This window comes from Apostichopus japonicus, chromosome 20, assembly GCF_037975245.1.
Source record: "Apostichopus japonicus isolate 1M-3 chromosome 20, ASM3797524v1, whole genome shotgun sequence".
Lineage (NCBI taxonomy): Eukaryota > Metazoa > Echinodermata > Holothuroidea > Aspidochirotida > Stichopodidae > Apostichopus > Apostichopus japonicus.
This window is the reverse complement of record NC_092580.1, coordinates 24380709-24406705: the sequence shown is the minus strand read 5'-3', so window position 1 is coordinate 24406705 and position 25997 is coordinate 24380709. Positions and strand designations below refer to the sequence as shown.

At 37.6% G+C, this 25997-nt stretch overlaps 1 protein-coding gene and 1 pseudogene across 4 annotated transcripts; both read left to right on the top strand.

The window, feature by feature from the left end:
- Positions 1-364: 364 nt before the first annotated feature.
- On the top strand, positions 365-25997 carry LOC139960908 (GDP-fucose transporter 1-like). Of its 4 annotated transcripts, none has more exons than XM_071959602.1 (7): positions 365-629; positions 12085-12243; positions 13379-13439; positions 18687-18827; positions 21015-21131; positions 23247-23355; positions 25369-25997. In XM_071959602.1, the coding sequence occupies exons 2-7, from the start codon at positions 12155-12157 to the stop codon at positions 25896-25898; spliced, it is 1047 nt and encodes a 348-aa protein (XP_071815703.1). In that variant the 5' UTR covers positions 365-629; positions 12085-12154; the 3' UTR covers positions 25899-25997. The 4 variants fall into 4 exon arrangements, with proteins under 4 accessions (XP_071815703.1, XP_071815704.1, XP_071815701.1 ...); XM_071959603.1 differs by having other exon boundaries at positions 367-526; XM_071959600.1 differs by lacking the exon at positions 365-629 and adding an exon at positions 6709-6894.
- Positions 16579-16655, top strand: LOC139962258 (U2 spliceosomal RNA; annotated as a pseudogene).

Genomic DNA, 25997 nt, shown 5'->3' with positions numbered 1-25997 from the left:
TGTGATCCTATCGATCATGAGTATTTAAATGTTTTGGAACGATTGTATCGAATCATTGAATAATGAAGCTGCCACGTTAAAGTTCCGTGTTAAATGTTCTCTTGTTAATTGATGTTTCTTTTCGAGGAAGACTCGATTAGTTCTGTTTTACCTCCATGTTTTTAGTAAATTAGACGAATATTTGAGACCAAACGATCATTACACCTGTAGTTGTTCGCAGGGATATGTGCAGTTAAGTGCAGTCGTCTACAATGTAACCTTTCGAGATATTAACAAGACGCCCTCTATTTTCGTCGACAGTTCTTTCTATACGTGTGCGACGGATACTGCACCCAAATAGGTACTCTATAGTACTACGTGCGACAGTTTGCATGCCTTTATAACTTGAACACGTGGGTATTACAGTATTTCCACATCGAAGCAGGGACAATTAGAACTTTTTCAGTAGCAGTGGCTGTTGTACTTAAATTGTTTTAACTTGTTGCTTGCTGAATATCGAGGACTCCAAGCAGAATCTTAAAAACAGGTACACTTCATTACCTTCACAACCGTTTATTAACATCACTTTATTTCGTGAAAGTTTATGAATTGAAGAACTGAAAATTTTCACCTTGAATCAACTCACCAAGGTAAGTGGCACTGTTGTTTATTCAAGTAAATGTAAGTTGAAGTTTCTGGTATCTTTTTTTTTCTTCTAGTTTTCACAGCTTCTAATAGTAATACGTCACTGTTTCATGCATATTGAACCATTACAGATATTTAGGTAGGGTTTTCAACTAACAGTATGAAATACTCATCTTTATAATTGTAACATTGTCTCCCATGGGAGTATTCCTAAAGAACATCCCTTTTATCGGGGCCTCGATTTCAACTTTTGCACCTTTGTGAACTGACGTGGCATGACAATTGAGGGGATTCCCTAAAAAGATCCCAATTGATCCCCCCCCCCCCGGCTGATCAATATAATGACGGTCACTCAGTCTATTAAGGTTTGGATGTCGCAGGATTTATACAAGGATGTGTTACTGAGATGGATGTATCTCTACAACGATTTTATTTTCAAGACCTATCGATGCTTGAAAGAATTTTTAGATTGAAAAGCTTTCAAATTAAGTTGTTAACCTGTTCGTTCTTCTTCTTTATGCTCGAGTTTTCCTCATGTATATTATCAGCAAATAATGGAGCAAGGACATTCGTTGTGCTGATTTGTTAGATCCGATAGTTAGGTACTTTTGAGTGGGGGGGGGGGGCTGAAGACCGATGGCCGGCCTGGGGGAGGGGTCTAAGGGGAAGGGGTGTCCCCCTCCCCTTTGGAAATTTTTTGCATTTTCAGGTGGCCTCAGATGCAATTTGGTGCAATATAGCACACTTCAACACCCACTCCATTTTGTAAATAATTTTGCATTTTCACCTGGCCTTAGATGCAATTTGGTGCTCCAAATGAGTTTTTTTTTTCTCATTTGGAAATGAAAAAGGGGTTTTCTGACTTGCGAGGCGGGGGGGCGCAATGATACTTCCGCCCCACCATATTTTCACTGGGGGGCTGGCGCTCCCCAGCCCCCCCCCCCCCCCGTTCCTACGCCCTTGATTATGAGAACATCGAGCTCCTCGCCTTTTACCGAACATGCACGACACTTCAGCATGACGAGATCTGCATGGCATGAAGATTATTTAATAATACGCATGTTTTGCAGACGCCTGTAATGCAATGTAACAGTGCGCCTGCAGGTTTTAATTAGCAATATAACTTTTTTAATAGACAAAAATAGGCTATTATTGTTGTTTTTTTGAGACGCTGGCAAAGATATTTTCGGTACCTTAATTAATATATACGAGGTACATGAATATTCCAAAACAAACGTGTTCATTGATTATCTTAAACAAAATGGTGCATCATTTGACATTGTTGATAAAGGAAACTCCAACAACGAACGAATAAACGTTATTTCAAAATACGAATAGAATTCTGCAACACCTCTAACATCGAAGTCGTATTTACGATTATGATGTATAAAACAAAACAAAGAAAGCTGGAAAAGTGGGATGGGGGTGGAAATGTAAAATTTGGACATATTTCAGAGTTTGTTATCGATACTTTGCTGAAGATACTTTGTAATTGTCAATCTTTGGGTTGCTCGTAGAGGATAGTGAGGTTGATATTGTGAGTGAGGAGTGAGGTTCACTTTATAAGTGACAGGTTCTTTGAGGCAATTTATCTGCCGGCCATATGATATTCTTGTCGTCTATCGTCCCCTTCCCGTGTCTTCATGATCTTCACACTATCTAAGTTCAGTATATTGTCTCAAGTATATTGTAACTTTAAATTTTGCAATCAGTGGCTAACACGCAATTTGTAGGCCTCCTGTCTCATATTCTTTATTGTCGGTGATTAGCAGACAGTCGTTGACCTATGGAAGAATCACTATAGTTTCCCGTTGATATAGTGCAGTCCGTGAGGATTTTACAGGTGTGTTTCCGTTATTAGCGGAAAGACATCTGTGAACAAATTGGCAACATGTATAGGCTGATAAATATATATATATATATATATATATATATATATATATCATAACTGGATCATAAATTATTTTTCAGAAAGACAAATATTGCACCTTTTCACTTGATGTATAGACAGTATGGTTTACTGTGTGTAAGGATTTTCCATTTCATGGAGTATGGTTCGTTACTGTCATAAATGTCCAAATATATTTGCTAAGAGTTGAAACATTCCTCTGATTTTCATTCTTAAAACTGCATGTTAATTTAAGTGCTTCCTGGTATAAGTTGGTGCCGCTTCATTGAATTGCTTCGTTTGATGAAATGGTGTAGAGACGTTTGTTGATGCTTCCTGGAATGTTCTTTATTACAGACGGTGGGTGGCTGCCCTCTATATGCACATATAATGGCGCATTGTTTTGTCTCATGAATGGGTTGTATATAGGCTATGCCACTTCTAAGGTCTGACATTATGTCATGGAAGTCAACAGTTTTCTTTTTAGCCTCAGTCAAACGTGTGTTTAAATTTGTTGCTAGAGAAAACTTTGCATAATTCTTTCTTAAGTTGTTCAATTTGTTTTGGTGTCTTGTTACAAATTGCGAGCCCATCATCTCGGTATGGTCCCCGCCCGGACATTGATGCATTAAATACTGGAGTTGGGATAGAATGTAGAAGCTTATCATTTCACATGTCTCAGCGCCGTCGACTTAAACCGAATGAGCGCGAGCTGTGTATCATTTGATTAGCCAGAGTTACACGGTTATATATAGTTATACAGGTATACGGGCATCGTCACTTCTGTGTAAAATATACATAAACATAGCGACAGTCTTGTATTTAGTCTCCGCGGTTTAAACAACTGGAAGTAGCATATATTTGCCATACACCTGAAGCGTATCTATTTCATTTGACCTAGCCAGTGTATTATTTCCTTCATTGAAGTTAATTGCCCAAAGTCGTTTTTCTGTGGTGCCAATTATTAAATCGCGCCTGTTATTTATTGACGTTATATATAAATAAATAAAATATGTCTGTAGTCTAGCTACTGTATGTCCACAATTAGTCATACCTACAGTATATAAATTATTACAATAAAGAAAGGTACTGTGGGAGGATAAAATGGCGAATGACAACTTCAAATAGTCTGGTCGCAAATTGGTTTTTCTTTTGTGTTAAACTATTTAGTTTATTTTCATTTTACATTGCACTCTGGCTTTTGGAATGAAAGACGATTAAAACACCGGTTCTCTGCTCTAAGAAAAATCAGTATCGCAATTGTTGTCGTACGGCAAGGGCGGCGGAACCGGGGGGAACAGGGGGCACGTGCCCCCCCCCCCCACTTTTCCTCAGGTTTAAAATGTGCCCTTTTTTCTACATAAAAATTGAGGTGTCTCAAGTTAGCAAGAGGCCAGGGAACCAGAATGAACACTCGGGAAGGGCCGTTTCCGGCCATCTGAGGGGTTTGTAAAACCAAAACTTTTGGGGTACGCTCCGCGCCAACCGATGGTGGCGCTCCGCTCAGATAGTCGTGCATAAAACTTTGCAAATCCTGGCACGCCCCTGACTTTTAATGAATTTCTGTGGGTCAATCTCAAAGCTATTTCGAATGGAAAAAAAAAAATTGTTAAGATATTAACAAGGAATAAACTCTAATTCGGAAGATTCCTACATTAGCAACTAGCATGATTTTACCTCATTTTGTCTCAAAAGAAAACTTGTTCCTTGTTTCCCAATTTGCACATTGGATATTGCAGTGCTAGTATGCATATTTTCCTTGAGGGGGGGGGGGGGGACGTTGATGGAGTGATATACGCAAATAAGATACAATAAGAGTTATAAAGGGTACTAAATATAAGGCTGCATCAGTCCAATCGAATTTCTGCAAAGTGCCCTTTGATGTCGGTGCCACCCCCCCCCCCAGATTAAAAGTGCTTCCGCCGCCCTTGTCGTACGGGTATGATGAACAGCATTATTATCCCCAAATATGATAGATATTAGTATGTCAGATATAAATGGTCACTCAAGGTTTAACTTCAAACAGCGCTATACTGCCACATTAAAAGTATAGTTATCCACTAGCAGTATCAGCACTGAAACATTTAATGATTTTTATGAACAATGCTCAATGTCCAGATGTATGCAGACCGTGACGTTTACCTATAGCAACCTGGGCCCGGTGAAGTAATAGAAATGGTCCCAGATTTGAGTCCGCATAGATCATCCAAGCCCAAAAATTGGACTTAAGTTTGTGAAATTTGGCATCTCTAAATGTCCAGATCGATGTGGCACTCTGAGGCTTTCTCTGTTGAGGACAGGGTTTCGTAGAATTCCTATCTTGGGGAGTATCGGGAGAGAACTTTTAGAACGATATATACTGAACAGCATTTAAGAAATAATAAAATGAATATTTCTTCTGATTTGAAAATTGGTCTTCAGCCTATCGTCGGTCGTCATGATACCGGGCCCCTGGGGGCTGAACCCAGGGAGTTTGTACCGGCGTAGTCACTCTACTGCAGGAGATAATTTGCAATTTCAGAACCTTCATGAAGTACTTTTGATACATTTGACATTTAGTGCTTTTCTTCTTCTTCCTCCATCCCCTCCCCCCCCCACCCCTCCTCTTCATTATCATCATGCATCTTCATTATTCTCATCCTCATCATCCTGCTCCTCATCATCTTCTTCTTCTTCTTCTTCTGCTTTCGTTTCTTGGGGGCAGCGGGGTGGGGGAGTCTTTTCAGTTCTTATGTATGGGTATAGGCTGTTGTAGAAGTTCATAGTGGATGAAATGTTCATAAGAACTTCAAGTTTTTTGAGAGGGTTGTGATCATAGGTGTAGGAGCCTCATTTGATTTGGGGGGGGGGGCTGTAACGACTTGCCCGAAAAATATAATCAAATTTTTTTCGCGCGTTCCGCGCGCGTTCCACATGTTAATGTGCATATCATATACCGGTACGCATTCATCAGTTATTACATCACCTGCCAATAACATAAAATCATTTTCCGTCTTATTACCCTTCCATATTTGTTATAATTATTGGGGAAGTCTTTACAACAATAATGTTAATATTACTAATAATATAATTTTAACCATTGAAAAACACATTGCAAATTCTTCTTCTCTCAGTAGGTGCCAGTAGCGGGGTTAGGGGTATTGGTCAGGGGGGAGAGAATGGTCTGTAGGGGTGCTTTCGACACTATCTAAGCGGAGCGCCACCACAGGTTGGCGCGGAGCGTAGAGAAATTTTTTGAGTAAAGATCCCTAGATCGCCGGAAATGACCTGGATCTGGATCTGGAGTGATACTACTCAACTCCCCTAAAAGGGGTAAAACGAGTAGGGTGGTGCAGACTTGTTTAAGCTGTGATTGGTTTCTGGCTGTAGTGTTGGGCGACAGCCTCTTTGAAATTATCCTTGTCCTCGATTTCTTTGATGTGTTGTGGGAGGGCGTTCCAGTCTATCCGTTCCAGTCTATCCGGGCCCTTTCCGGGCCTTGCTTATTTGCAGATAAACAAAGAATAAATAGGTGTCATCGCCATTTGTCAGAAAATTGCACCAACAAATTGTGACAAATGTCATTAGGTATTTGAGAGCGCAATAAAAAAGTCAATACTCGCGAATAAGTAAAAAGTGGTAAAAAGCTGAAAAGGGCGCCAGTAGTCCATTAGAGTCTGTCAGGGGGGCATCCGCCCCCTCTGACTGTATGGACGCTCCGCCACTGGTAGGTGCCCCAAAAATTCTCAGCATATTGCCCAAATTTTCACCCAAAAAAATTAAAAAACACACTGCAAATTATTATTCTTTCAGTATAGGTGCCCGAAAAAATTCTCAGCATATATTGCCCGAATTTTCACCAAAAAATTGAAAAAACACATTGCAAATTATTATGCTTTCAGTAGATGCCCGAAAAATTCTCAGCATATTGCCGAATTTTCACCCCCAAAAAATGAAAAACACACTGCAAATTATTATTCTTCCAGTAGGTGCCCGAAAAATTCTCAGCATATTGCCCGAATTTTCACCAAAAAAATCCTACGCCTATGGTTGTGATTCTGATTGAATGGATATCCTCGGCTACCCCACTAAATTTGTACACTGTCAGTGGTTCAAGGAGACAGACAGTCATTGTAGGAATTGCTACATAGTTTGTAGTTGGTGTTTTTTGTTTGTTTTTTATTCATGAGGTTCTTATAATAAGGACTGCCTGCCCGTCCTCTTTCACGTGTACTACAAACATATACATTACGTAATACATGGAGACGTCGTAGGTATTGCGCAATTGACTTCGTGGCACTGCCCTGTATTGGCTACAAATGTCAGAGTTTAAGCATATATCCTCTTAACATGCGACAAAGCTCAATACCAAGGTGGAAATTAGATCATCCTCCCTATGACAGGTTGGTTACGTTCTTACAGTACATAATTTTAAATATGGAGTATCAAAAGAATTAAGTTAACATACTATTTTATCAGCGCAGCTGTGTCTGTTTGAGTTCTACGTATAGTAAGATAATGGTCGTACTCCGTAGACTGACTTTCGAGTAAAGATTCATGGTTACTGTACCGTTTGTAGGCCTAGGCATGTGTTCACATTGAACGTGCTTGCTTATCGAACGTATACAGATTTCCTTAGTAGAATAACGTATTTGTTTATATAAATCAGCGGACATAACCGCAAATTTACCGCATTTTTTGGGCAAAGTAAACATGGTATTTGACTCTAAACACTACTTACCAGTGCTGATTACAACCAGAAAAAGGTAACATTTTATGAATTAGGCTACCCTCTTCTACTACTACTACTAGAAAGGCTATCGCCTAATGTACAGTGTCAGTAGTACTACTACTAGTAGTGGTACGTAGCATGGTGGGCTCATAATTGACGCACTTAAGGATTTGATCAACGATATCTATCAAGGAAAAATCCAAATTACTCAACTGTATGTGTTTATCATATGTGTAGTTCCTCAGAAATGTTCTGATCTCAAATTATTTAAGGTTCTGTGCTTATGCACCGTACAATTGAGCAGAATTTGACCACAAAATGTCTGCCGTGTCAAGTTCTTTCATACCCCTAAATTGACACATTCGTTGACAAGCTAACTGTAGTGTAGGCCTTAGTATGCATCCATTGACTTTAGATGCTGTTTGCTATGCTCTGAGCCTCTAAGCTCAGATAGGTCAGGTCCCAGAGAGTAGTGTTATCATATTGAGGTAATGTTGGGTATTTTTAGGGTGTATGATTTCCAAATGGCCAAAAACCGTGCAAAACTGGAGGGGAGGGTGTTATAAGCTTAAAAAATACCACAATTTGGTCAGCAAATACCTCAAATGGATTCAAACTCATGAAATATGTAATTCTGCTTGACTGCAAAAGTTTAGGTGGCCTGCTGTATCGTTGCTAGTAATAATTGAAGGTGCGTCAATTACGGGGGTACGTCAATTATGAAGCCTTTACTATACTACTATTAGTAACTTAGACCCTAGGCCTCAACTACAGTAAGATACAGTTCCTGCCTATCATAGAATAGAAATGCAGTAGACCTTTGCCTAGTGTTGAAGTGTAAGTAGTTCCGCCAGGTGAAGCACAAGTATTTGAAAGAAAATGATCAATAAATCATGTTATGTTAAAAATAAAACTAACATTGATGCCAAAGTTTATGTGTTTTTGGTTGCATTGTTATTGTTGGGTCGTACTAATTAGCGTCAACAGGCCCATTTCACGACAACTCAAGACAACAAGTTTAAAATACCATCAAATACAATGGTTGTAATCAGAGTGTATCTGGAAACATGTTTAAAACTGACTGGAACCATCGTGCATACATACTTTTCACGGGGAAAAAAGGTTTTTGTCGTAAAAATTGTCAACTTTCTCCGTCCGTCGAATCGGATGACGTGATGCTATTGCGCTTGCGCAATGAGTTGTCTTGAGTTGTCGTGAAATGGGCCTGTTGACGCTAATTAGTATGACCGTTATTGTTTAATGATTTGTTAAACTAGAAATATTTTATTGAATACTTGTTAAAGTATTGTTATCATGTATGCCTTGGAACCTTGTCGGCCCATTTTCCATAGTAACCATTAACCAATCTTAAAACATTGAACATGGTTCACACCATGCAACAGTTATTCTAAGGATTATTGATCCAAGTACATTAAATTTTTACTTCAGATACAAGACTGGAAGTAAGGCTTGGGCAGGGCAAGGCAATTTGGCCTCTGTGATGTATCAATTTGGGATGGCACTAAGGGCATAAAATAGGGCACTAAGGCCAAATATTATTTGGCAGTGGGGCACCAAGGCCAAAAACATGTTGCTAAACAGCCAAAGAAACATAAGTATTAGCTTCAATTCAATATTAGCAACCAATAAAAGTCATGGAATTCCATGACTTTGGACCAGAGATAACAAAAGCATGATTGCTATTAAATAAAACCAACAGTTTGAGTAACAAGTATGACTCATACTTGGATATTATCTGATCTTTATCTCGTGGAAGTTATTTTTTCGTGGACTTCATGAGTTTGTTTTTAGAATGGTTTTATGAATCTACTTGGAATGGGCACATTGGCCAAATTAGGGCGTTGGGCACGACAGCCTTTGTAGCCTTCGATGATAGGTGTTTTTTTATGGCAGCAAGGCCATCCTGGAAAAATATGATGGTCATGGCCTTCATTTATTTCCCACCCTGCAGGTAGCTAGCAACTGAACACTTTCAGCAGATTAACTTCAGTGTCAATTTAGAGGTCTACATATACTGTAGTTGGTCAGCATTGTTACAAATGCAGAATTCTACATGCCAGAAGCAAGATGTAAGCCAGAGGTGCAAGGTCATGAAATTGCTTGAGTCTGACATGAGAAAACTTCTTTTTCAGTTTAAACAATCACATATCCACAAAACAAAAACATCTCAGAAAACATCATTAATGTTGAACTGATGCATAAATGTTATTTTCTGCTCAAAAGAACCGAAACTTTTCTCAATTCTAGTGGTGTTTGTTACATATTACACACAGCTACTACAGTAGTTGGAGAAGTTCATTGGGTGATAGCAACATTTCTTCTATCAAGACTTCTTAAATAGCTAACAGTGCTTCTATGACTTTTTTGGCTAGGAGTCCCTTGCTAATTCTTCCATACCCGTTTCACACTAGTGGTAGTGTAACTTTTTTACTGTGCAAATTTTCAGTAGCTATGTTTGTTTTACCATCATATGTGTGCACTCAAAAATTCATGTTAAGCCTTGTTGTCACATTTTCATCAAGAAACACTGGATGATAGGAAGCAGCCATTGTATTGCTTAAGAGGCTAACATGTCAGTTTGGAGAGTTTAAAAAGATAGCAATTAACTGTAAATGGGAAGGGAGCAGCACTCCAGCAGATGTTGATTTCCCATGTTTGTTCTCTCCGCTTTGGAGATTTGAACAATTGGCAAAAATCAAATGCGCATTAAAACCATAGGTCACATGGCTCAGTTCCAGCTCTCTGTGCAACATTTGCAATCAGCTCTTTCATGTACAGATATTGCTGAGGGCAGTAAAGTGATGCTTTGCATCTGGATTGAATCAACATTACATTCAAATAAAGTTTCTAAGCAATATCATAGGGATCGGAACAGACTGGGGTTGAGGTTAATTTCCCCAGTGGTACAGTATGTAGAACAGGAGAAGTACTGTATGTGCTGTACAACTGATGAACAATATGGCATAGCCTGGAAACTGTTTAGGGTACATAAGAACAGGAATTAGTGGGAATTAGCCTATCATTGGCAGGCATTTGTAACCAATGGCTACTGTAGGTTTCCCTGGCGGTTAATGTGTAAACTACTCATGTAGCTCAAATCAATTAATTCAACTGACCAGTTTGTAACAGCAGTATTTGTACTATACTTTGGCAGTCTTTGCAGAAACTGGTCAGTAGTTTTTTTGTTTATAACTACAGTACACACATGGATTTTAATTCGCATCACAGTGTGCGTATTCTTATACTGTATCAACTGTGTAGATACTATATAGCCCGGGTGTACATACAATAATATGTGTAGAGTATACATTATATGTCAGCCAGAACTTAATTTAACATCCAGTTTGTTGCTTAAGTTGTTGCTTTGTCAATTTTAACATCTATTTGATATTTTCTTGATACCCATAATCTCTGCACGCTTGCCATTGTGTCAACTGGGATCATGATAATAAAAGCGTTGTGTTTTTGTGGGAACTTTTATAAAGCAGCATTTTTTTTTCAGAAGCATATTTCTACTGATTGTGACAAAAACATTTTGAAGATTTTGCATTCCTGGGATGCAAGATTTAAATTTCTGATAACAATATTATGTTAGTGTGTGGCCAAAAATGCTGTTTTGCTAAAGTACAGTTTTAACTTATTTTCAACAACCTGAGCTGTGATACTTACTAGCATCTGATGTTCTGAACCCCACAATTTGAATTGACAAACATGACAAGAGTCTGTTAAAAGAGCTTATAGACGGTCAGCCATGGAAAAATCATGTCTCTGGTCGATGCAAGTGGTCATATTGCTAGAAATACAACTGCTTTTAAATGTCAACAGGTCTGAAATAACCATAAGCTCAAGTGTAAGAATCATATTCCGAATGAAATTCCCCTGCATTCGGACAGGGGAATTTGCCAAAAGGATTTTCCCTCCTCATTTGCAAATTCTTTGCTTGAGATGGTTCATATATATGTGCAAAGTGTTCACATTAGTTTTTCTACTTTTCAAGCAATGGAATCAGCAATTACAGTATTACCCATCACTGTCTTACAAAGTATGCATTTTTTTTTTTTTTTTTTTTAAAGCTTTTTCTCAAAGCACATTGCGATTATTGTGTGCCTTTTAAAACAAATTAATGGTTAAAGCAAGGCTCAATGTGTAGATTGCTGTTTTTTTTTTGTTTTCCCCAACTTGGGTTCTGTAATGTATGACTGGACCTGTGGCTGGTGAAAATCTTAATCTTCACTGTTTGCTGTCATCATTTTCACAGTGCAGTTCTGATTTTTGCAACCTTTCAAATAAAAACAGAAAATTTAGGCAAATATTACAGCATGCATCACATATCTTTGTTGACACTTTTGGATATAAGTATCTCTTAAATGGTTAAGTTCATTTTATACAGAAATCTCACCTGAGTTACAGTAGCATAATTTTTGCGTTATTCCATTTTTAGTTGGTAATACTGCCTGATTTCAGTTAACCCACTTGATAATTATCCTGCATACACACTGAGTTTATAAAATAAACAAAATCACGATAAAAAAATGTAAATACTGCAGTACACTGTGTAACAGAGTACTACTGTATGTGTGGCAACAGAATTGTTTTTTAAAGGTGCACATATTGTAATGTTCACATGCAAGGCAAGTGGTACTTCAATACTGTACAATATGTCGAACAGCGATTGTGCATAAACGATGAAAGACAGCCTTTTGATTTTACTTTTGTTTTAATACCTGTACAAGACATGTATAAGAGGCTTTGTGTGATTTCTTATTTAGAAATGGGAGACAAAAACACTGACTTTTAAAAGTAATTGTTTGTAAATTGTGCTATTTTTTTATCTTTTCAGCTATAAAAAATACCTTGAAAGGAATCAGAACGGCTCATTCAACCAGTCTTTTTTAAGTGAAGGGATAAATATGGATCCTCTAGCCAATGAAACGCCTAAGAAGCAACCCAGTCTTCTTCAGATGTACACTAAAATTGCTGCTGTAGTTTTATGCTATTGGTGAGTTTCAAACTTCCCATTTCTTTATGTAATGTCTAAGTTACAATAACATATATGTTACAGCACATGTATACACTAAATTGTATCTGTATTGAGATAATTTTATGATCTCCCTTATGACAATGTAATCTTCAATAGATGGAAACAATTTAGAAGGGAGGTTCACAATATTTCCTATAATCCCTGCTCAGACAAAGCTCAATTCTCCTGAATGTGGCAAAACTAACAATTGGTGGATTAAACTGCCAAGTAAGAGAAATGCTTAGAAAGAAAAATGGATTTGGGAAAAGCCAAACATTTGAATCATTCAAGATGTATTGCCAGCCCTAGCTACAGTTCAGAAAAGATAGGGGTAGTGGGAGGGGTTGGGAGAGGGTCAGGACAGCTACATGCTAAAGTACTGTATTTCCCATAGGCATGGGTTCAATTTGAGACATGGGATAAAGAATAATATATACATCAGGAATGATGAAAGCTCCGAAAGATGAGCATGGTGACATAATTTTGCCCAGGCACTTACCTGGTTCTCAACAACACTGCTTGACCTACAGTAAAGCAACACAAGTACAGCAGTTCTTGGTCAAAATGTCATCAAATTAGTTATTAATGCTCCCTGATATCCTCCTATGTTGTAAAGTTTGTTTAGAGACGACAGCATTTTGTTCGCAGTACTGTACTTCCAGCCTTCCAGGAGGTGTACACGAGTACACTACATACTGTCTACAGTTCATATTTAACATGTTAGGAAGTACTGTGCTACATAAATATGTATGAGCATCATCCCTAACTTACTATAAAATCAACATTTGTGAAATGAATGTACAGTACAGTACAGTAGTATATCAAAACTCTGTTTGATGCCTTTGGTTAAATATTAATCAATAGATTTCCAGATCTTGTTTGATACTTATATATATATCTATCCTGTAATTGATGAAAAGATAAATACTATTTTAGTCAGAATTGTATAATTTTTATTCACAAAGCAAAATTTCCATATTAAAATCTGACTTTACCATCTCCTTCCAGCAGCATTAATTTTAAATTTCTGATTTCTATTGTCCGTTTTTTTACTTTTTTTATTGTTATTTGATTCATTTACATTTCCTTTTCCTTTTACTTCACCTTCTTTTAGGGTCATCTCGATTTCTCTGGTGTTTATCAACAAGTATCTTTTAAGCAGTGACGATTTAAAGGTGAGGAAATCTCATACTTTTTACATCTTTTAAATGCCATATATTGAAACTTAATTATATAAGTTCCTACAGTATGACAGTTTGATTTGAAGAAATCAAGAGGGTGTGCTAGGGTTCAGCTATGTCTGGATATTGGATCATTCAAATTCATTGTGACATACTTGTGGAACATTCCACCGGTGGATAACTTCAAATGTCAATATATTTGCTTGAAGTGAAAAACTTAGATGTTAGCTTTTGTTCCATTTTCAATTCAACTTAATCAAAGTTACTCTTCATGCCTTAGAACAGGTTGTTCACTCCTTTGCAGAGAGTGCTTGCAATATTTCATGAAGGTGATTTGAAATGTTGTGAATTTTTTTTTAAACAGAGAGATATTAACTGTTAGCAAGCCTACTTAATAGCAAGGAAGAATTCTAACATGGATGCTACATTTAGAATTTGTTTGTTACCATGCCAAAGGCTCAGTAACCTTTGTAATCGTGCTGGTGTGTGCATTAGGGTGAGTGTGTGTGGGTGTTTGTGTGTGTGTGATGGCTAGATTGTAAACATGATATCTCAACAACCACAAGTTGAATCAACGCCATACCTGGGAGATGCATGCCCCATTATGTGTAGATGTGGCCTATTGCTTTTGGTTCCCATCCTTATGAATATTAATGAGTGGGCAGGACTTAAAATAAAATTCTTAAAAGGTCAATATTTTTGCAAACGTAGGTCGGATGTAGCTCATACTTGGTAGATACAGTAGTTGCCCAGTGATGAGAATGTTTTTTGTGGTTCCCATTCCATAAATATATTAATAAATGGAAAGGGCTTAATGTCAAATTTTGGTTCATACCGGTATGGTGATGTTAGTACATGTTAATAAGTACATTTTCATGATATCTCCCACTCTATGTCATTAATATTTGTTTTCGTTTTCTGCTTGTTTAATGGGAGGAAGACACATGTGGTTAAGTCATATTGTTTCTAAGGTTACCCACAAAACCACATACTTCAGCTTCCGATGTACATAGGAAAGAGGGAGGAAAAAGTATAGGCTACAACATCTTATGGCAATTTAGTATGTACTTTGAAGGTTCGTATACAGCACTATGGTCACACACTGTTTGAAATCTAAGCTTACTATTAACCTATTATGTTGCATGATATACAATGTACAATACACACTTCGAGTCAATTATTCGCTACTAATGAACTTGAATACATCCTGCAATGTTACAGCGTTCCATATTGGTTTTTGATTCAGTACATTCTGGCAACGATGGCCACCTTCATATCTCAACAATAAACTGTTACGGCTGTCTTTGTTGAAAAGGCTCGTTGCCCTGGTGAAGTGTAGAATAGAGTGCTATACCTTTTGTCACAGTTCAGTAGATATTTAATTAATTATATTTAAAGGATGTCTGAAGGAATAACTTGTTATTTTAATAAACTTCTTACTGACTGTGTATGGGGAAACTTGTGACAAAAGGTTGTAAATTTGAAAAGAAAAATAATTGGATCCCTTTCAGTTGAGTGTTGTGGAAGATAATGGTTCCTAGCTTCTTTATATTTCTTAGAATTTTTAACCAAATAGCTTTACACAATCTGTATGAACAAATGTTTGGGAATACCCTCAAGAGCCTTCTGGATGAATGCCAGTATAGTTCTTGTGTTGTCAAGTTTGAATATTCAATAGAATCAATACAGATAACAACTGCCTGTTTCCAGTGTACATATTTCTTTCAACTGTTCCTTTAGAAGCCACAACTGTAATAGAAGCATATTGCATAGACCCTGCCATGTCTACTAGATACAAATCCACCAATAAGCTTGCTTGTAGAGTATACCCAGCTGGCTTGATTTTTTGACATGCAAGCTGCAGTGAAAACAGCCCAAGTACATACCCACATCTTGATGTTGATATCATTAGTTTTACTCTACCAGAAATTGGTGTTTTTGGAGAGAAAAAAAGAAAAATTGGTAAAAATATCAGAGGTTATGTTGATTTTGCTGGTACCCAGGGGCATTAATCATGGGGGACGGGGGCATTCCTCCCACTTTCTGAATGGTGGGGGATACAATATCAAATGTCTCCCCCCCCCCTCCCAAGGCTCATAAATAATCGTTTATCTCTTGCTGATCTGCTCAACTTGAACTTGAATCCCCAGACAAAATATAGAACATTCAACTGGGTTTAAATAAGAATCACAGATTACATTTTTAGCATAAATTAAATGAGGAACCACGCCTATACACCAATGAAGCTATCTGCTAAACCACCAGATAATAAAAGCCAGCAGCATTCGCTAATCTCCTTTCCAGTATGTTATATTTTATACCTTGTCGAATGTTGTATTATCACATACAAGCAATATAACTCTATATATAAATTATATTGGGCATCCAGTTTGGTTAGCAATGTCACTCATGATAGACTTAAGTCTTTTTAAAATAATTTTATATTTCATGGGAGTTTTGAGACATACATACAGGTATGATGCTAAGCCAGGGTGCTGAACTGCTAGTCATGTTGTATAACAATGTTACTCATTATGTCCCTGTTCCGTGAGATTTCCACATCCTAAAACAAAGTACTGTAGGCCTACGATAATATGAATGCCTGGACAGTATGCGTTATTTCAGTTAGTTTTAGCCAAATGATCATATTGTAACGCTGTTACTGAAAAGTTGTGGAGCAATGGGAGTTCTGTGTGGACGGTGTGGAACCTTTGTGGTAGTTTAAATCCCCTTGAAATTATATAGGGGTTATCTCTCCTGGCATTAAATAAACCAGTTGTAATTGTTGGCAGATTATGGCTTTTGGGGCTGTTCCTATGGATCGGCATGTGGTATCAGGCTTATCCTGGGATTGTGATGTAACACATGTGATATTTTCTAGGGAAACCCATGTGATCACATTAATCTCTGTAAAGGAGTACAATTGCTTGGGGATGGTAGGAATGCACTGAAGTATTTGTGTATTATGTCTTAAGCTAAGTTGAAGGGTAAAGTTCATCATTTGTATACATGTGGTATTTCCACGTATTGTTAAGGGATTTATATAAAATGCATTACCTGGGAGGGACAGACCAGTCTATACTCTGGACGAAACACTCTTGATGGACGAAACACTCTTGACGAAAAACTCTTGATCGCTTCTTGGCCTTTTGGCTAAGATCATGTGTAGTATCTGTTCCCTTTCGAGGGGAATGGTGATGCACACCCAACGATGATCACACAGTCACAGTCCCGATGCATGGGGACTGGGGCTGAGAGCGGATCAGTCGTTTGGTAGTTTGGTTTCGTGCCCAGGTTCTTTCCTGGGCGACTTTTCCTTAAAAGAAGGAACTCTTGATGGTAGGCTTCTGGGCCATGTACTAGCCTCAAGTTTGTACCACATATCCAGTACAAGACACTTAACCTTACTGTAAGAAGTTTTCTTTTCAATATATCGCTGTTAAAAATACCATCACTTCTCTGGATTTATTTTGTGTACATCTTCATTCTCTAGCCAATTACAATACAACATCTTAGGCCAAGAACCCTGAATCGACTGGCCGGCGCTACTCACAGAGGACATTTTTACAGTATCATTTCTTTTGATTTCATTAGTTAGTAATGTGCAACCTTAAGATTCTAGGCATGTTCTGTAGGACTGCCGTTCAAAAAGAAAAGAAGTATGCGAGTATATGCACTATTGCGGTTTGGTTATAATAATAATAAACGTAGAGAGCTCCTAAGATTTAACCTGCGTGAACAGTGTAGCAGTCTAAATGAAACCACGGGTCATTAATATATGATGGTGTGGACACTGGACATCATGAACTCATGATGGTCCCATTTGGGGAATGGCCCAGCCACCGAAAGTTTCTTTAAAAAGTCCCTGGTACATGTGTACATCAAAGCAGCACTATGTAACATTTGGACGATACATGATGTTTCTCGTTGTTCATCAACTGTTCCCCTACAGATTCTACCCAGGCTAGGGCCCGGTATCTTCATTTTATAGGTTTTTATATTTCTGATGTATAAATTAAACGTGCCCAGATACCCAATAGTGCTTTTTAAATGTATTTATGATACCATATATGTGTGCATGTTATATCTTTATAACAACATGATATATTCTTGTGTGCAAAGTTTACGAATGTTTCATTTGTTTGGTTGAAGTTTCAATTGTGTTAATCGTGATAAAGGTCCTAAGTTAAACCCGGATGTTAAATAGATAATTCTTGCTTAATTGATGTCAGATGTGACTTCTGTTACAATATATTTATGAATGACACATCAAATAGAAGCAAAATTGAAGATTTGTAGATGTGTGTCCACCCCTGCCGGGACTTTGTCCCCAGAACCCAGCAGGGGCCCCATGGCAAACCCCTGGACCCCAACCCCCATAAAGGCTTTGCACCAAGGCACTCCCTTCAGTTTTGCCCATGTTCAGTCATTATGTCCCCCTCACTTTTCAATTGGGATTGGTGCCCCGGCTCATACCTTGATGATATTTATGCCTTTTCAAAATTCCTTGTTAATTGGAAGACCGGCATTATAAGCTTTTGCATGTGCAATATGTATTTAAAGTAAACAAGTTTTACCCTTCACACAAGAAAAAAGTTCACTCAAAATTAAAGGGAAAATTAGAGCTACAGTATTTAGAATGTGATTTGCTTTTGGTTGTTAGATGTGGCCATATCCTAGAAACCTGATTTTGACTGTGGAGAATCAGGAGTCACCAAGAGTCACTAGCTGCTAAAACAAAAGTAGAGTGCAATTGGGGTATTGCATTGGCACATGTACAGTTTGCCTCTCGGACCCAATGGTGCACAGGTTTCGGAGCTGATAAACCAGTAGGCGAATCTGATAAACCGGTAGGCCGAGCTGATAAACCGGTGAAGACAGTAGTTGCACTGTGTGTCAGACCTCAGAACATGCGATTGTTCATCCGTGAAAGTGATGGCAATGGTACTTTTGAAAGAGCATGTAGTGCCGTGGTCAGCTAACAAACTATTATCCTGTAATTAGCTAAACCTTTGTCAAACATTGCTTTCAAGTCCTCCTGCCCTCAAAATGGGGACGGCTTGAAATAATTTCATGTGCGTCTGTGATACAGTAAGTACCGTGAATAAATAAATGCTGTAGCAATTTGTTACAGAGCTTGTCATACATGTGTGAAGGTTCTAACAATCCTTTTTATGAACATTTTTTTGTAAAACTTTGTTTGTGTAAAGATCTTTTTTTCTCTCTCTCTCTCCTTTTCAGCTTGATGCCCCAATCTTTATAACCTTCTACCAATGTTTCTGTTCCGTCCTGATATGCTTGTTACTGAGTACACTCGGAGCTCTATTACCGAACTATTTTACATTCCCTCCTTTGAAATTTGATTACAAAATATCCAGAGAGGTAAGTGCCAGTTGACTTGCTGATGTACCCTGGCTAAAAGATGACCAATTTGTGGTCGATCGTATAAAATCTTTTTAAGTTTTACTATGGGTGGTGCTTGGTTGTAACACAACACAATGTGGAGCCACTGTCGCAGAATGATGTAGTTAGTACGGTAAATTTCCGATAGAAGTAGCATTAATGTTCTTTAAGAGAAGAGAGCACTGATTTTGCTCAGTGGTTTAGTTTTATCCTTTCAGCTTTGGGATTTCATCAATGGTTTGACCAGAACTGGTCTGCCAGAAATAGAATAATTATACTCAGCCTGTCTTTTACCTCTGGGGAGATAGATGGCACCTTACAAATCTGTTTCCATGTTGCATTGTGCACTTTGTCCTCTGTCTTGTCTAGCCGGAAAGGAGGACCATTTCCTTCTGGCTTGTAGGTTGTGTAATTTGTCCAAACAGACTGCATCCACAGGTACGCAAGGGACCGGTGGCAATCCATTTCATTCCCGCTCTGGGGATGTTTCCAACCGGACCTGTGGCTGTGGTGCGTCTGTCGTGGTGGTCCGAGTATTAAAGAGTTTTGAGGTTACCGAATAATATAAATTGTCTTCTGATCCCTACCTTTGTTATTCCTTTAATGATTGGTCTAGTGCTCGTTTATTTCATATACCTCTTTGAGCTTCTCTTGGTGTCCCATTTCTGGCTATGATCTAATTGTAAGAGCACATGTATAATATATATATATATCTCTCAGTATGCAAAGTTACTATTATTAATATACATTAATTGTAGATATTCATTCAGGGTTAGTCTGTTACAAAGATTTAACACATTGCTATTTGTCTCATTACCATTATTTAGTATTTGTAAAATTCGGTGATAAAGATTAATATCTGGAAACTTTGTATTAATTTGCATATGTGGGCCTACTGTTGTGAAACTGCCATATAGCGGTACGTACTGCATTGCTTCTGTCTAATGTTGTTAGCAATACTGTAGGTGTAAACAAAGAAAAATTGTAGGTAAAGATAAGCACAATTGCTAATGCCTGACTGACATGAACGCTTTTTTCTCAGTTCATTTGTAGGACAAATTTCCAGATTGTAAATACGCTTTTGTTCCCTGGAGTATTGACCCAGCAGTTCTTTCTCAATATGAAGGTCTATGTATTAACCTCCATATTCTGGGGCTACTGTGCTGTATATATGGAAAGGCACAATATTCTTTCAACATTAGTGCCTTGTGGTTCAGTCACAAGCAATAAACACCTGCAAAAATTGATGGATATTGTTCACCTTATGAGTAATAAAAAAATTAAAAGGAGGTCGTGTCCTTTTAATCGGAGCTGTGAGCACAAATAAAAGAACACTTTTTCTAAGTATCTTGACAGTATCACCAGTGTCCATTCAACAGGTTTTTCCTCTTTGTCTTTTTGTTGACTGTAGGAGTTCCTTGTGTACTTTTCATTTCCCCTTGGTTGATATTGTATATTACTTTAGTGTATGCATTCAGAACTGTACCATACTCCTTTATATACTAAACAAACATTATTGTACCGTAGAGTTCCATGGTACAGTGTTTTTGGACTTGCAGGTGTCTCAAACTTAATGGGTTTTTGTCTTATTTTTATTTTATTTTTTAATTTATGTACCTGACAACATGGGCACTGCTTAAATCTTAAATGAGAAGTAATATTGGGATTTTTGGAGTAAGTGTGTACTATAGAACAGTGAACAACATCTGCAAAATAGCTAGTCATCAAGTCAGAATTTTTTTTTTATGAACTTTAGAGAACATCTCAGTTGTTTTTGCACGCACATTGTTGTTAACTATTCAGCAATAAGGGAACTGATACTATACTATACTATACTATACTATACTATACTATACTATATAGTATCAGCAATGCCTGTATGAGAGACCATGTAAGCTACGACAGACACACACTGTTCAGTGTCTGGTGGAAGCTTACTTAAGAAATACACCGCAATAAAAATTATTAAAAGACGTGATAACAACCATATAATTTCCCTCTTTTTTTCTTTTTTTTTAATTTTGGAATTTTCTCAAAGCTGCACTGCTGCCATTTAGTTTACACTGCCTCTAATTGTTTGTTACATTTACTTACTCAAATGTACTTTTGTTTAACAGTTTAAACATATTCACATTTTAATCTTTTCATATACCTTCCTTTTCATAGGTTTTGCCTCTGTCCATAATTTTTGTTGGTATGATTACCTTCAATAACCTGTGCCTAAAGTATGTAGGGGTAGCATTCTACAACATTGGTCGATCCTTAACAACTGTTTTCAATGTGGTAAGTCATCTTAAAAACAAATAACTCTCTAATTACAGTTTAGATTCTATTTTCTGTTTCTATTCTACAACGCTTCAATCAAGTGTCTTACATTTATAGACCAATAACGAAATAATCCCTGGGAAAAACATTGATCTGGTATTTCATAGTACAGTTTTATATGATGTGGAATGGGCAAATTGCTACATGTATAAGTACAGATATGTGTGGCAGTCAGACTTGCAGTGAGTCTGTATAAGTCAAATTCTATCCGCATAGCCACCTGTACTTGGTAGCTTTTCACTTGTGGATTTGTACCAGAGCCAATTGGGGCATTTTGGAAATCTAGTATGGTGACTAGTACTCATGCATAGAGAGAGCCTTGTACTCATACTACTCCTAGTACTCATGAATACAGTACCAAATGGGAATTCTCCATGCAATGATGCATAAATGCCATCTTACTAGTACAGTTGCATATATCTGGTATAGTGACTAGTACTCATGCATAGAGAGAGCCTTGTACTCATACTACTCCTAGTACTCATGAATACAGTACCAAATGGGAATTCTACATGCAATGATGCATAAATGCCATCTTACTAGTACAGTTGTATATATCTGGTATAGTGACTAGTACTCATGCATAGAGAGAGCCTTGTACTCATACTACTCCTAGTACTCATGAATACAGTACCAAATGGGAATTCTACATGCAATGATGCATAAATGCCATCTTACTAGTACAGTTGCATATATCTGGTATAGTGACTAGTACTCATGCATAGAGAGAGCCTTGTACTCATACTACTCCTAGTACTCATGAATACAGTAACAAATGGGAATTCTATATGCAATGATGCATAAATGCCATCTTACTAGTACAGTTGCATATATCTAGTATAGTGACTAGTACTCATGCATAGAGAGAGCCTTGTACTCATACTACTCCTAGTACTCATGAATACAGTAACAAATGGGAATTCTACATGCAATGATGCATAAATGCCATCTTACTAGTACAGTTGCATATATCTAGTATAGTGACTAGTACTCATGCATAGAGAGAGCCTTGTACTCATACTACTCCTAGTACTCATGAATACAGTACCAAATGGGAATTCTACATGCAATGATGCATAAATGCCATCTTACTAGTATAGTTGCATATATCTGGTATAGTGACTAGTACTCATGCATAGAGAGAGCCTTGTACTCATACTACTCCTAGTACTCATGAATACAGTAACAAATGGGAATTCTATATGCAATGATGCATAAATGCCATCTTACTAGTACAGTTGCATATATCTAGTATAGTGACTAGTACTCATGCATAGAGAGAGCCTTGTACTCATACTACTCCTAGTACTCATGAATACAGTAACAAATGGGAATTCTACATGCAATGATGCATAAATGCCATCTTACTAGTATAGTTGCATATATCTAGTATAGTGGCTAGTACTCATGCATAGAGAGAGCCTTGTACTCATACTACTCCTAGTACTCATGAATACAGTAACAAATGGGAATTCTACATGCAATGATGCATAAATGCCATCTTACTAGTATAGTTGCATATATCTAGTATAGTGACTAGTACTCATGCATAGAGAGAGCCTTGTACTCATACTACTCCTAGTACTCATGAATACAGTACCAAATAGGAATTCTACATGCAATGATGCATAAATGCCATCTTACTAGTACAGTTGCATATCTAGTATAGTGACTAGTACTCATGCATAGAGAGAGCCTTGTACTCATACTGTACTACTCCTAGTACTCATGAATACAGTACCAAATGGGAATTTCCATTTTCATATGTAAGTGATGTTCTGCTTTTGTACCAATGCCTAAAGCTGAGGTAGTTTAGACTCAATATCTTGCCCAACATTTTGAACTTGACACCAAAGACAACATTTGGAATCAGGTCCAATTCAAATCTATAAGAAACAGATCAGTGTTGACACATAGTAATGCAGTATTCAAAAAAAATTAACACAATTGTGGCATTTTTGAGCGTTTAACATGGGGGATTTGTTTTGACTAAATGTTTCTTAATGAATGTCACCAGTCTTTCATGTTCCCTACCCTGTTTAAACTCACTTTTTCTTTCATTTGAACCATAAGGTATTGTCATACACAGTTTTGAAGCAAGCTACCTCAGTGCCTGCCATCGCCTGTTGTGCTGTTATAGTGATTGGTTTCATTCTTGGTGTCAACCAGGAGGGCAACACAGGTTAGTGTTAAAGAGTGTTAGCATTGTTGTCTTCTCTACTGTAAATACACTACAAGACTTTTTCTGTGCAGCTACTGATTTATTGTCTGTTATAGTGATTGGTTTCTGTTATAGTGATTGGTTTCATTCTTTGATTTTATTCTATTGATTTTATTCTATTGTTTATTGTCTGTGTTTAGTGAAGAAGATAATAGAGACTGAGATTGGAGTGTGATTGGTTGTGTACACAACTGTTACCCAAATTTTCAAAGGTCCACTTTTACCCTGGGTAGAAAAGATATTTCATGTTGTGTGTAATGTTTACAGTAAGTGCAACATGTCACCACAAAAAAAGTATTGTACCACTTTGTTCTAAGCACCCTGAATTACACAAATATGAATTCTCACCCAGGATGTTTTTCACAACAAAAGGTCCTCACCTTCAGAAACACACCACCACATAGAAAATCCTATGTACAGGTGAACTCAACAGTGGTTGTTGCACTGTGAGATATTTTGACAACCTACAAGTCATCTGGTATAAATCACAAAACAAATTGCCAATTTGAGACCAATTTAGATAATCTCTTGACACCTTGAGTCAATTTTTCCACCATTTGAGATAACATGTTGACACCTTTGAAGCTCAGAGGGTGAAACAGGGTTTGAGAGTGCTTAAAGCAATGCTACATATCAACTTTTGTTTAACTTTCCTGGATGACTCTATGTTCTGCTAAAGACTGGTAGAGCCCCTTCAGAAAACTGTACTTGAACTGAATTTGACCAAACTATGTTCACCAAAAGAAATTCATACCATTTGAGAATTGGCAGATCTATTGCATCTTTAATTTTGGAGTTATCATCTTTAAATGGTTTTCAGAGTTTGACATATGTTGACTACTTTTGACCTCTACCAGTGTCAATCATGGGGCATCTGTCTACCATGTATGACATTGATTCAACTTGTGGTTGGTGAGATATCATGTTTACAAGCTGTTTTTGACTATTTCCAATAAAGACCCACCAACTCATTGATATTAATTAAAGTTGTTGTTGCAAAGAGCATATACTTACTATGTAAAAAAATCACCATACCCAGTATGAACTAAATCGGACACACTGTTGAAGAGATATTGACGTTTTAAAAAATTTATGTTAAACCTGGACCACTCATTAATATTCATGTAATATTATACAATCAATAGGGCACATCTAGTATGACATTGATTAAACTTGTTGGTCTTGAGATATCATGTTTACTAGTGTTTCTCTGTGATAACACTCTAGCCACGCCCATTCATGAATAACAATGAGGCTGATTTCTTGATTATATGACCATGTACCTATCATCAACAACACATCACCATACCAAGTATGAACTAAATCAGACAAAGGGTTAAAGAGATGCCATTATAAGAACTTTACATTAAGCCCACCCACTCATCAATATGCATGAGATGGGAACCACAAACAGTAGCAGATATCTACACATCATGGGGCATCTACTTACCAAGCATGACATTGACTCAACTTGTGCTTTTCTGAGATATTGGATTTACTATCTGGCCGTCACATACACACACACTTGCGATTGCAAAGGATTCCTGAGCTTTCGTCATAACCATAAACTACATTACAGTGATTATATCTTCCTCTCTGGTAGTGAGGAAGGTATTTATTAGAATTAGCTTCCTTTATGGTTTTTGGTTCCCATCTCATGACTATCCTAGTGGCATGACTGACATACAACACATTTATTTCCTTTAAGCAAGGAACCATAGTGTCCATTGGGTGCTTGTTATACTATGTCACTAAACCGACTTTGTCAACATGATGACTGATTCCTGATACCTTCCTTTATATGTTTCCGCATTAGCCAATAGATAATCCTCTTTGTTTTGCTTTGCACAAGTTCATGAATATTAACATGTATGGCTTAATACCACACTATGATAACATTTGGCCATCGTAACCACTAAAGGCTTTCGTTTTCTGGTTATTATACTCATCTGTCTCCTGCTGTTCTACCCCTAGGTGAGCTCTCGTACTTGGGTGTGGCATTTGGAATCCTCGCGAGTCTTTGCGTCTCCCTGAATTCCATTTTCACCAAGAAAGTGTTACCAGCGGTGGAGGGCAATATATGGAAGCTCATGTTCTACAACAACATCAACGCGTCTGTACTTTTCATTCCCATCATGCTTTTCAAGCAAGAATATTCCACCATTTACCATTTCAGTAAATTGTACGACAGTGATTTTTGGACCATTATGACCATCAGTGGTCTTTTTGGCTTTTCCATCGGCTACATTTCTGGTCTCCAGATCAAAGTCACAAGTCCGCTCACCCACAACGTCAGTGGAACAGCCAAGGCCTGCGTTCAAACCATCATAGCGGTCATCCACTTTGAAGACATCAAGACTGCCCTGTGGTGGTTGGGGAACTTCTGCGTCCTCCTCGGCTCTGCAGCTTACACAAATGTCCGTCAAAGAGAAATGAAGGCAGCACACGCATTAGAGACCAAAACAAAAGACATTGAATCTAACCAAGGAGGTGTGTCTTCGTAACATTGCAGAGAGTAAGAAATTGGTGCCTTCACTTTACACGACAGTTTGAACTTTTATGCATTTTAATCGATCATTGTTTGTTGTTTTCTTACATCGCAA